At 40.7% G+C, this 13,088-nt stretch overlaps 1 protein-coding gene across 1 annotated transcript in view; it reads right to left on the bottom strand.

The window, feature by feature from the left end:
* Positions 1–196: 196 nt before the first annotated feature.
* The window catches only part of LOC123771025 (uncharacterized), a 60,356-nt gene continuing 47,464 nt past the window's right edge, over positions 197–13,088 (bottom strand). The window contains exons 36-51 of the mRNA XM_045763251.2: positions 12,082–12,198; positions 11,598–11,735; positions 10,933–11,070; positions 10,473–10,607; positions 9,412–9,549; positions 8,440–8,559; positions 7,864–7,968; positions 7,264–7,368; positions 5,934–6,104; positions 4,559–4,674; positions 3,829–3,949; positions 2,589–2,693; positions 1,834–1,986; positions 1,386–1,516; positions 997–1,092; positions 197–596 (exon numbers count right to left, since the gene is read on the bottom strand). Of these exons, the coding sequence (XP_045619207.2) occupies positions 404–596; positions 997–1,092; positions 1,386–1,516; positions 1,834–1,986; positions 2,589–2,693; positions 3,829–3,949; positions 4,559–4,674; positions 5,934–6,104; positions 7,264–7,368; positions 7,864–7,968; positions 8,440–8,559; positions 9,412–9,549; positions 10,473–10,607; positions 10,933–11,070; positions 11,598–11,735; positions 12,082–12,198 (2,082 nt within the window). The 3' untranslated portion in view covers positions 197–403. The remainder of the gene's footprint in view (positions 597–996; positions 1,093–1,385; positions 1,517–1,833; positions 1,987–2,588; positions 2,694–3,828; positions 3,950–4,558; positions 4,675–5,933; positions 6,105–7,263; positions 7,369–7,863; positions 7,969–8,439; positions 8,560–9,411; positions 9,550–10,472; positions 10,608–10,932; positions 11,071–11,597; positions 11,736–12,081; positions 12,199–13,088) is intronic.

Genomic DNA, 13,088 nt, shown 5'->3' with positions numbered 1-13,088 from the left:
CCATCTATACCCTCCTCTTCCCCTCGCACAAGTTAGCCAGCTGCTTATCTTAGTTATCTGCGTCTTATCTCTGCTTGCCCTGGGGGTTTTGATTTGCCCTACGAAGCCTTGATTCAAGTCTTCGCCGTACAATATTTTCAGTTATAAAATATTATCAATGATAACTGCAGATTTTGGACTACAATGAGACAGTTGAATTCATCATAAATCTTTATTAATATGAGTCACAATAACGTGGCTGAAGTGTGTTGACTAATCCACACACTAGAACATAAAGGGACGACGACGTTTCGGAGTCGATCGAAACGACTCGACTGGAGAATAGTCCAGGACGGCCCGAAACATCGTCGTCCCTTCATCTTTATTATTATCGTTTCACAATGGCAACAAAATATTTGGATCCTCATCTCTTCTCTGTGTAGAAGAGTAGCTGGGCCTCGCTCTCCTCCAGCGCCGTCTCCAGGCTGGTCTCGGTGACCAGGTCGTCGTCGTAGAGGCGCCAGGTCTTGCCGTGCTGGTTCCTGCAGAAGGTGGTGTAGTGGCCGGAGGCGGCCGACCCTTCGTGGTTCACTACCGCGAAGAGTTCGTACGTCGGGCTGTGGGGGAGATACGGGCGATATGCCAGTGTTGTGGACTGATTATACAACTGATTGTGGGGATGGCAGGATTAGGACGTGTGTATGGCATGCTTAGGACGTGTGTATGACAGGATTAGGACACGTTTATAACATGATTGGTACACGTATATGAAACAAACACATGAGTCCTTTGAACGATACCTTGTGCTTTTGACTCTTGTTCATACCACTAATATATATATATCATAGATTTTGTTTTTATCAGACATGGTTGTTGCGTCATTTTTGCTTCTAAACGATGGGTTTTCAATCACCGGTTAGTTAGTGATTGTTTACGGTTACGCATTTGAGGCAGGTGTATGTGTGTGTGTGAGACTACACACTTGCGTTAGTCGCGAGTGTGCGTAGGACTACACACCTGCGGTAGTTGTGAGCGTAGTCCTGGAGGTTGAGTCCGTCTGCTGGAAAGGTGACCCAAGTCTTCCTCTCCGGCTCGCCAGCCTGGCCGGTGTACCTGTAAGACAAGCGGGGATTTAGCTACATTGAGTTTCCTTTTGTCTGACTATTATGTGTCTATTCTCTTCCACACTTCTCTCATCATTCGATTATTAACCGCCCCTCCTTCCCACCCTTTCTCTTCCTCTCCCTCTCTCCCAGTCTTGCTTCTTTTCTCGCTCACTTAGGCTTGTAATTTTTAAACTAATTTAGCGTTTATGCTGGTAGGGTTCATCAGGGAATTGCACTGAGGTTCCAAATGAAACTGAAATCTCTCTCTCTATCTCTCTCACAACCAAATCTCCAACAGACCTCCTGAGGTGCACAATCAACACAGGAGGAAGGTTTGTAAGGCTCGTCTCCCTGCGACACATATGGGACCTCCGGCAGTAGGAACACTCGCGATCGACGTTCTTACGTTTGTAGAAGCTGATTAGCAAGTCCTGGCGATTGCGGGCAAGAAGGAGATCAAAGTCTTAGTCATGGATATATATATATATCTTGGGTTATATTAATATATTAATGGTTATACACTGTATACACAAAATATTAAATCATCTGATGCGACGATACTTAAAATGTAATTGGATTTGAGGTTTGTTTTTTCTTGTGAAAGTTGACCAGACCACACACTAGAAGGTGAAGTGATGACGACGTTTCGGTCCGTCCTGGACCATTCTCAAGTCGATTGTCTAGTACCCTTTCTTGTGAAAGTCTGGTGTGCTAATGTGTGCTGCACTCTGAGGCACTCATGAGTTACCTGGAGGGAGCAGGTGGTGGACGGAGGGACGGGTAGGGAGAGGACGGAGAAGACATCAGAGGTGCGGGAGATCTCCTTGCCGTGTTTGTCGCAGATGGTAACAAAGGTGTTCTCCCCGTGGAGACGTCGAGCGATGAGGGACGTCCCGGCTGACTGCAGGAGAGACGTAACAATGATGGTTAAGTAGACGAGGAGTCACAATAACGTGGCTGAAATATGTTGATCAAACCATACACAAGAAAGTGAAGGGATGACGACGTTTCGGTCCGTCCTGGACCATTCTCAAGTCGATTGTGACTTGAGAATGGTCCAGGACGGACCGAAACGTCATCGTCCCATCACTTTCTAGTGTGTGGTTTGGTCAACAATGTTGGTTAAATTTGCCGCGCCAACGTATCAAAAAGAATGTTGACGTTTGACAATACGAAGTTATAAATAACTTTGTATTGGGTCTAGTGTGCTTAGTGACTCATTAAAGGTGTCGTGAGTGATTTATATTAATGTTTAGCTCAGACTAAAAAAATCATGTGGATTTCGGTCGCTAGGGTGGCAACTTAGGCAACTTTGTAGGCCTAGGTTCAAACGTCTTGAAGGGTCATTTCAGGTTATCACTGAATATTTGTTTTGCTAGTGTCATCTGTGGAGTGTTGTATAATCTATACATTACAAAAATGTCTAAAATATACCAGTACAGGAGCAGTTACAGTTGTGCTTACTCACTCAAATTCATTCTCTCTCTCACGACCAACACTCACGTTCTTGAGGTCGTCGTGGAGCCAGGTGAGGAGGACGACCAGCAGGTGGTGGGCGTCGTGCTGGTTTGAACCCCGAAAGTCGTCGTCGTGGTCGCTCACCACCCGCTGCCCAGGTCACAAGAGGTCAAAACCAAATTCTCAAGAGGTCACACTGAGTCACAAACACGCCTCACAAGGTCAGGTTAGAGGAAAATGTTCCTTGAGAGCTCACAATTAGGGGGAAATATTGCTCAAAAGGTCAAAATTGGGTTATAATATTTCTTGAGAGGTCATAATTGGGGAAAATATTTTTCAAAAGGTCACAATTTGGGTAATAATAATCCTCACAATATGCATAGGCTATGGTATAGGCATTATTAGCGCGTACCTCGTCAATACCTAATATCAGAGTTGTATTCTTTGAGCGTTAAAAAATTAGTTATACTCTAAGATCAAATTAAATTTGTGTGGGATTGGTTAATGTAGATATAATTAGAATATTTTGTTAACAATTAAATATAATACAAGTAATCCGTTAAAGATACCGTTTTTACGCAAACGCAATAAGCCGCTGTTATTATGCAAAACACACAATAGACTCCAGGAAATGTATATGTTTATCTCTCAGAATGTTTGGTAATATGTTTATTGTTTGTGATGTGTGTCTATGTATGTATTAACACGATGTACTGAACGGGGTGAGAATAGCTTGAGCTGCCTCATCCCTTTGTGTGTATTTTACCTCAATGAACTTATTTCAATTTCAATTTCACAACAGACTGTAAATTATTCACTAAAGCACAAAGAAAGCTCTAGCTTTAACATACAACTATGCTTTCTGATCAGATGAAATAGTGAAGACTTAAACTTTATCAAACAACTAGGAGCAGATAGCAAGCCACAATAACGTGGATGACCATTCAATTTCCCAACCCACACATCTGAAAATAAAGTTATTAACGACGTTTCGGTCCATCCCGAACCATTCATTATCAAGTCGTGTAAAGAAAGAAGGGGTTAGAGAAAGTCAATATATAAAGTAGAAAAAGGTCTTTGCACCTAAAAAAAAAAGTACTTTCGTATGGCGGGACGTTTTGTTAGGCTTTATTGGCATATACGTCGATACTTGCTAGTTGAAACTTGATATTTACCTGAATTTACCTGAGGGGCCACTAATACTAGTGGCTTCGACGAGGACAGGAAGCTGGCGGCTTGTCAAAGGTCCCTCCAGTTGCCCTGATGAATATTCTAATATCCTTACCTTCAAAAGTTTGCTTCTCTCAGAGACCTCGTTCTCGATGCCTGAGTGAAGGGCTTTGAAGAGCTGGGCGATGCTTGAGGCTACCTCACCCCTCTGGTCACTGTCGCGGTTAAGGTCTCTCCTGAATGGTCGCAGAATACGGTACATTACATTAGATTTACATATTGTAATTTGACCTATACATATAGATGTTTTTGATTTAGCTTCTCAGAACGAAATGTTCATGTAGCACGTGCTATAGTGAGCCCGTAATTATACATATATATATATATATATATATGTATATATATATATATATATATATATATATATATATATATATATATATATATATATATATATATATATATATATACACCTCGTATGTGTATATGTATATTGGTGTTGACCTGTCCCGGTAGAATTGTTTATGAAGTACTAGCAGCATAATCCTACATTAATAGTAGTTTTGCAATTTGGGTTAGAAAATTTTCAACCATTCGAGGAGGGATCAAATCGCACATAGGTTTTGCTTTTAACTCGCCTTCTAATGATTTCACTTACATAAATATTGTTAGGTTAGGCTGGATTAGATTATACTAGTTTAGTCTAGGTTAGGTTATGTCAGGGCAGATTGGATTAGATTAAGTTAGGTAGGTTTTAACAAAACAAAATGTCCTTAGGCTTTTGTACGAAACTACCTTCATCCAAACATCTAAGATGTGTGTGTTGTATATTAAAACATCGTCACCTGTACGAGTCTCTTATGAAGTAGTCTCTGAAGGAGTTGATGTTGAAGAGGCACTGGACGACGGAGTTGATGTAGCAGGTGTTGCCGAGGTTGGGCAGGCCGGAGGGCGACGCCACCTGCAACACAACATAATTTGATAAATATTACGACAAAGACAATCTTTTTGGTAGTAGTAGTAGAGTGAGACGGCATAGTCCGTGAGCCAAGCAGCTGCCCAATGATATAACTCGCATTCTACAATTCTAGTAGAGGATTTCCGGATACATGATATTAGAGAATTTTGGGCCTTGGACTTTCTATGCAATTTCTCCCTAATGCTATTTGTTAATAAAATGTTATAACAAGAGCCCGGAGCCCATTTTGAAATTAACTCGTTGGCTTTGTGCAATGAATTTTGACAAGTTACTTTTTGATTTCGGATTTTGTTTATGCTTATCCAGTTTTTTGCTGAAGGGCGTATGCAGGTTGAGTCCTTTAACACGAATTTCTTAGTCATTTTGTCTAAGTTCAGTTATTATCATTTACGCGAGTTATTTGAGGATTCCAAAGTTCTTGTAACATTTTCCTGTCTGGTGATCGATTTAAAGTCGGGGATTGAACGCCGGCCTGCATGAAGCTGTACCGTCCAGTCCAAGTGATTGGACACCATTCCTTCCCACCCATCCCATCTCATACCCTTATCCTGACCTCTTCCAAGTGCAGTATAATCATAATGGCTTGGCGCATTCGCCTGATAGTTTCCTTCCCTAGGTGTTAGGCTTTCTTGCAGGCAGACGCTATGTTGCGTTAGTGAGGAAGAGCACACTATCGTATTCTAAGGGGACTACCATTGTTCTGCTACACCTATGCAACTCACACTCACATCTGACTTATAACATACAGGTGTAACATACATGTTAGTGTGGGTGTGTGTACGTCATGTGCATGCATAAAAGTCAATTGGAACTAATTTCTTAGTAAAAAACTTACTGTTAAAAAACATACCATTTTAAAAGAAGTTAGGTCAAGCAAAAATCAGAATCCAATTTTGCTAGATCTAGGTTTAGTCTAACATAACCTTGGTCTAGGGTAGGCAAACAGTCCGTCCTCTTGGGTTGCCACAACGGACAAAACACGGGATACTAAAACACGCGAAGCCAAGCAACCTTCTTAAACTAATCAACCCCCGTAGGAAACAAGGTTGTTTATACACCGCTGCTATTCAAGTACGTCGTATTTTGTCCGCTGAGGATTATAACGTCAACATACTGATGTACATGTATCAATCATTAGATCAGTGTGGCGTTCATCTGGCGTTGCTCTCAACTGCCCCTTGTGATCGCCACTGCAAGGCATTATATACCATCCTGTCGGGGTCCCAGTAATATCAACTCACCCTCAAACTGATATCTGACCTCCAGTGAGGTCCAGAGTGATCCCTACGCGTGGGCGTGGCCTCCTGCTGGTCTCTGCCCGTGGGCGTGACCTCCTGGGTTCTGGAGAAACTCACCCGCTGGTCAGCAGTCACTCCCTCACTCCTTTGGTTGACCTCATCAACTTGCTTCTGCTGGGTTAGCGCAGTGATCAACTTATTTTGATATATACACAATGATATGTAGTATACAATATATGTAATGTAGAATATAAGATTATTTGTGAGCCCCTTGAGGGACCTGTGATAGAGGAGGGTAGAAATAGCCTAATGCTACTCTATTCCTTTGAGATGTATGCCAAGGAGGAGGATTGCAGAAAGTTACAGAATGATCTTGACAAATTCCAGAATGGACAAGCTAATGCTTGCTGGAATTAAATTCCAACAAATGTAAGATAATGAAGATGGGAAAGAAAGAAAAGAAGAGACCAAGAATCTACACCATTAAAGGGGGAGGTAACTACAGGAATCAGAGAGAGAGAGAGAGAGAGAGATAGGAGTGGATACAATTCCAATACTATCTCCAGCGGCATAGGTAAACAAGGTGACATTGGCAAACTTTAAAACGTCTTTTTGAAACTAAAATGGGGCTATTTCAAGACATAGATCTACATAGCCTTTGTTAGACCAATATTGGAACAAGTGGCACCGGCCTGGAATCCGTACCTCGTGAAGCCTTAAACCAAACTTGAAAAAGTTGAAAGGTTAGTAATAAGATTAGTGCCAGAGCTAAGTGGGCTGAGGATTGGTTAAGGGAACTATAGTCCTCTAAAGTTTGGAGGAGAAACGAAACAGAGGAGACATGATTGCAACATGTAAGATGCTGAGAATGTAACTGACAAGATGAACAAAGAACAGCCTCTTTAAATTGAGGGAAAGTAGGATAAAAGGCCTTAAGTGAAAGCTAGAGATACAAATACGTCTTGTTTCTTTCCAAGACATGTAAGGAAACCCTTGTACCCGGAATGGGTGGTCAACACGGAATGGACTGAAAACAAGAAGCTGTGGAAGCCGCCCTTCATCCACAACCTCACAGCCGGATTCGACAAAGAATCCGGCCAAAGATTCGACATTCGAACGTCACGAATTGTTAAATTATAACGCAATAAGTGCAAGGAGAAGGCGGGGACATAAAGAGTTAGACTTCCCTTGCCCGTAGTAACTGATAGGGAAGTACTTTTGTGGGATAGGGAAATACCTTCCCTTTCCCACAAAGGCATCACCTACGCATAACAAAACAATAGCCTAACCTTCAGTGTGCATTATTGGCCACTACTGAATGTATTGTTCATACCTGATATAAACGGATGGTTTGTTCCTGTTCTTTTAGCTTTTTGTTCATCTCTGCAATATTTGTCCGGTGAACATCATCTTGTTCAAGAAGTTCAATTTCTCTCACCTGAGATTTTTAAGGAATCAATAATGATAGTAAATAAAACTAATAATAATAATAAAAATGATGATAATGCGATTTTTTTATTTTTATTGTTTAAATATTATTATTATTATATCAGTAAGGCACAGTATAACGTGAATATTCACTAGTATATAACCATGACTGAGTATACCCAATGTACGCATACCAGGCGCATATACACAGCGCGAAAATCAATACAATCGTGATATGCATGCGAGAAGCCCCTCATCGGCACGATCAGAGTACAGTATTAAAGTCTAGGATGCGGCCTGCAATCTTAGCATGTTCTATCTAAATTCGGTCTGCATTATAGCCAATCTTACCGTAAAAAACAGTTCTCGCTACAGCCACTCGTATCTTGTTTGAGCAAAATACAGTCTAACATCCACTCCCTATATTATATATTCAAAATACAGTCTGCGTTTGAGCCACTCCCTTATACGTTCAAAATACAGTGTACGCAACATCAAATCTCACCTTGTATGATCGAATAGCCTTTTCAAATTCCTTGAGCTTGTTTGCCATGTCTTCTATGTTCAGTAAGTGAACCTTGTTCTGTTCCCTCTGTTCTCTCTCGGCCTCCTGTGGGATGTGACACAGCATCAAGGATAGCACAATCCAGCATAACTCAGTATATCAAGGGTAGTATAGCAAGGGTAACATAGCTCACTATAGCAAGGGTTGCATTGCTATGGTATGGCATAGCCAAGGATAGCATAGTCCTCTATAGCAAGGGCACCATATCCCAGTATAGCATAACAAAGATAGCATAACCCAGATAACAAGGATAACATAATCCAGTATAGAAAAGGAAACATAGTCTAGCTTGGCTTGGTATAACACGTGAAGTATTAAGGGCCAAACTCTAGCACGAATCATATCTTTATTTCTTAAGATAGGCTAATTATCTCGAGGACCTAGCCTTTTCCACCACCACCACTCACAGGAGGGGCATGGGATCCGCTGATACCAATGGGTCCTCTACCCTGCATAGGATACCGAATTCTTAAGAAAGAAACTAATGATAATCACACAAGAGGACTGCCGACCTACCTGCATAGCAGCGAGGTTCCTTGCTAGAAGGTCCACCTTCTCTCTCAACATGGTCACTGTCTCCTGGCTCCGGCCCGTCCTGCCCTCTTCAAGCTGCTGTCTGGCTTCTCTGAGCTGGACCTTTGAATTGGTGTGAGCATTACAGAATAATCTCTCGGTACCAAAATACTTTGTTCACTCGAGTTGGAGAATAAATAGGTCTCGCAAAGGTTTGTTTCGCTTCGTATTACTCTTAAATTAATTACAATTATAACTCTAAAGCTATGGGAAGAGGTAAACATGAGGCTTTAAGTGGATTAAATTTAACAAAAAGTCAAGAACGGTTTGAACTCTTTGAGTTGCTGAGGTTGCAGTAATCCAGTTTTTAATGTGACTTGGAGTTTGGCAAGCTGTAGATGATGGGAACTTTAGTAGAAGCTCGACCTTACTCAAGTATGTACCTATATTACTATACCTGAAAATGAAATAAAATTTATATCCCAATGAGCACAATATCCTAGAAAAGCGTTAACTCAACGTTATCATTGTTATTTCGACGTAGAATCAGAATATATTCTAATTCGAGGTTAGGTTAAGTTTGTTTTCAACAGTCATGGGTAGGAAGCCTATTTAGGCTTACCGAGGTCGGCCTCCCTCCCCCCCTTGGACCATCCACTGACTATCCCCAAGTTTTAAGTATAATAAACATCAATTTCCTAAAACAGAATTACAAATCTTTACATCATCCTAGGCAATCATTCAACGCCAGAACAAGAGCATCAATAGCTTCCAAGAGTGTATAACCAGCATCAATGACTGTTTAAACTGTACGAATTTTGTCATTGTTTTATGGCTCTGGAATAGGTGTCACCATTCTCTCCGACTATTAGAAGTGGCATCAGTGGCATCAATCGCGTCAATAGCATCAGGTGCATCAATTGAATTAGTACATCAATGGTGTAAATAACTAAAAAATCTAGAAATTCGTCTTGCCTGATCCGTAGAGATAATTTTCTCGTATTCTCTCATTTTCTGGTCTTTCGCTTCAGAGGTCGCGTTCAAGTCGTTGATAATCTTCTTGAAGACGTCGATTTGTCGCAGAAGCTCCTGGATCCTGTTCTGCTGTTGCTTCTGTAGAATGAAACCACATACATACATGGGTTAATATCACAATCAAGCTATACAAACCGTTACAACACGAACTGGTTTGGACTGTAAATAATCTTGTGGTGGGATTCGAAGCCTCGTTGTGGACAGGTGTTGGAATATCAGCCCTTTACCGGTGTGATTGAGCCTGTAACCTGAACATTAGACAAGTGCTAGTACATAATATTGCATAATACACACTTTACCAGGGACTAACAACTGCTGAAATTCAAATTTTTCTCAGTGCTTCGTTCACTTCCTGTGATCGAAGAGCATATCCTAAATGCTTTACTTTCGTATTGTAAATATATATTAAAGTCAACTAAACTATAATATAATCATAATATTATATGCTAAAAACTATAATATAATCATAATATTACATGCTAAAAACTATAATATAATCATAATTTACAGATGAGAAAGTACCGTTCTTGATTACAGTACGAAAAACTGACGAATGAACTTTTGGAGACGGCCGCAGCCTGTACAAAAAATTTTTGTTGGCAGCACAGCCTACTAAAAACTTCAATAACTGCTACCGCAAGAAAAATATATAATATCTAATGTATAAAACCATAATTTATAATAATTTGTATTTGAGGTAGCACCATTTTTTAATGCACCTTACTAGAACTATTAGAAAGCATTCCCAAAAATTTAGAATGAAGAATAAAAAGTAATTTTGTTAGATTAGACTCAAATTGTAGCTTAACCACTGCTACGAATTTATTGAATATATAATTTGTGCTGCAATCTCTCCTCGAGAGAAATATAGTCTAGTTTATAAATAATATATTGTATATAATATAGTAAATAATATACTTGTAGTGTAAATTAATATATAATTACATTGTGCATTAGGCTAATTTATAATATAATAACTACCCTTCTCCGCCAGGCCATACCTGGAGCCCCTGGGCCTGCTCTGTCTCCTGGTTCATGATGCGAGTGAGATGGGCCAGCTGCTCCTTGAGGGAGGAGATGGTCTTCCTATTGGTGACATCCAGCTGCTGCAGGCGACCCAACTCCTCCTCCTGCGCCTGCAACGTCCACCAGTCGCCAATATCAGTAAGCAGATGTCTCTTGAGAATTTCTCTCGCACATAAACATTTATTGAATTTTTTTAAGATCATTTATCTTCGTTTGAAAAAGTGGATTGATCCCGCCGTCTTGTTTCAAAGAGTTTCCCAACCATTGGTTATAATTGGATCATTATCATTACATGTTATTTGTACTTCAAGACAAAGCGTAAATTTTCAAGCCTTTGTAAAATTTCTATCTTACAGTGCTGTAAATTGTCTTTATGAGTATTATTTGTTTTCCTCTGCCATTTGTCTCAACTGTTGGGAATCAAAGTCAACTTACCTGAGCAGCCGCCACCTTCTTGTGCTCGTCCTCAAGCATGTTAGAGAGGGTCTGTATCTTTTCTTTGAGCAGGGCCACTGATTCCTCACTAGCCTTCTCTCGCTGCTCCAGTTGCTTGTCCTTGTTCCTCAGCTGCACCTGTTTAGTGGGGGAAGATCTGATAGTGTATTCTGGGTTTGGGGCGACTGAGAGGAATAATTGCAAATGGAAAACTGATATGGCAGAAAATAAGTCACAGCGATTATAGCTAACTATATAAAGGGGTCCAGAACGGACCGATACGTCATTACTTGGGTTGGGTTAAACTTGTTTAGTTGTAATTTTAGAGGAACGATTACAGCGATATTTTAATTGCGTATGACTGAACTGGGTTCATGTTACGGAAACCGGATCACAGATTTCCTGTAATTATTGAATCCAGTATAAGAGGTTACCTAAGAGGAACAGTTTCCTACATCGGATAAACTCTAAAGCAAAACGTTTAGTGGCATTGATGATATATGGGAAGCTGCGTTCTTCAAATCATCATAACAAATAATTCTTAATCCCCGCCTTTGTGGGAGAAGCCTCAACCAAACGTACCGGAGGAGCAGAGCGTGGTCCTAGGCTCCGAGTACCTCGGACACAACGTATCCATATCATCACCATCAAAACATTTAGCTGACCTGATACGAAGAGATGATATTCTCAGCCTCCTGCAGACGCTCCAACCTCTCCTGAAGTTTGTCCTGAAGCTCACTGATGATGCCCTTGTTGGTGAGTTCCTGCTGCGCTGCCTCCTGCTGCCCCTCCTCCTGTTGTAGCTGTGGGCAGAACGTAATGCTACAAGTTACCGCCCTTTGATAAGGAGAATGGTATCATTACAATTGAAAATGTTCTTCTCCGGGGTTTTGAGTTGAGTTTGTGAGTTGCTTTCAAGCCACGAGGCCCTCATAAGGCCTCGTCACAGGCGGGGGCGAAGGCCCTCCCCCCTGTGTGTGTGTGTGTCATCTGCTTATGTGTCTTTGTGAATTGTGTAGGTGTGTGTTTTTCAGTGTACAAAAATTTACATTTGCTTTCAATTTTATCAAAATTTTGTTGTTTTAGTTTTGTTTTATTTTCAACATAAATTGTAGATTTTTGTAAGTTCACTTTGCATAGCAGACCAACCTGGAGGTGTTCGAGCTGCTGTTCCAAAGACTCCAGCTCCTCCCGCAAGGCGGCCACAGTCTGCTGGTGTTCGGAATCCCTCTCCTCCGAGTCCCTCTCCTTTTCTTGCAGCTCTTCCTGCAGGCGGTGGATAGAGGATACAGAGAACCTTCATAATAAATGATTAACATTGTTAAACATGCATAAGTTATGTTGATATCTCCCAGTAATAGAAAAAATAGTTTATATCTCTCTCTCGGCAGCCCCGTGGTGAAGTATCGCGCAGAAACGTCCGCACGAATCAAATTGTACAAAACACGTTTCGACAGCTTATTTCCCCCGTTGTGAAAACTATATATATCGTTTGTTTAGGATGTATTAGCTTAGTTTACGCTATGTTTGACTCCGTTGGGTTAAATTCGGTCTCTTTGGGTAAGATTAGATTGGAATGGGTTAGGTAGGTTTTAAAATAAAATATGTTGGCGTATTCGATGTGATTTGTATCTATGGAGACCCACGCTGTCTCAGTCAACAGTTTTCTCGTGGCCAGACAAGTTAGCGCAGACCTTAATCGAGGAAAATATTATAAACAATGACTGACAGGAAGAGGAAGTGTTGATACTGCACCTGTGGCAAGGAAGAGGCGTCCTATTACCTTAGAGACGAGGCTAGCCATTGGTATATGCTGAGTGAGGTGAAAATATATATCACAGATTACAAACGTTCACGGCGTCGACCGTTCAACAATTGGAACCATCTTAAAAGACAAAACACTAATTTTAGATCATGTGAACGGTTCAACACTACCGAGATCAACGATGATAAAACAAAATAACATTTAATCTGTGAGATTGAAAATTTGTTAACATTTGTGGAGTGAGGACTAATATCGAAATCCAATCAGCCAGATGCTCATACAGAGGAAAGCAAGATTTTTTATATATAATTTTAAAAGCAAATAGGTGAAACTGAGTGATTGTTTTTTGTTTAGTTTAAATTTTTGGTCAGTCGTGAGTGGTTTGGCAGGT

Source organism: Procambarus clarkii, chromosome 65, assembly GCF_040958095.1.
Source record: "Procambarus clarkii isolate CNS0578487 chromosome 65, FALCON_Pclarkii_2.0, whole genome shotgun sequence".
Classification (NCBI taxonomy): Eukaryota; Metazoa; Arthropoda; class Malacostraca; order Decapoda; family Cambaridae; genus Procambarus; species Procambarus clarkii.
This window is presented reverse-complemented; position numbering and strand designations above follow the sequence as displayed.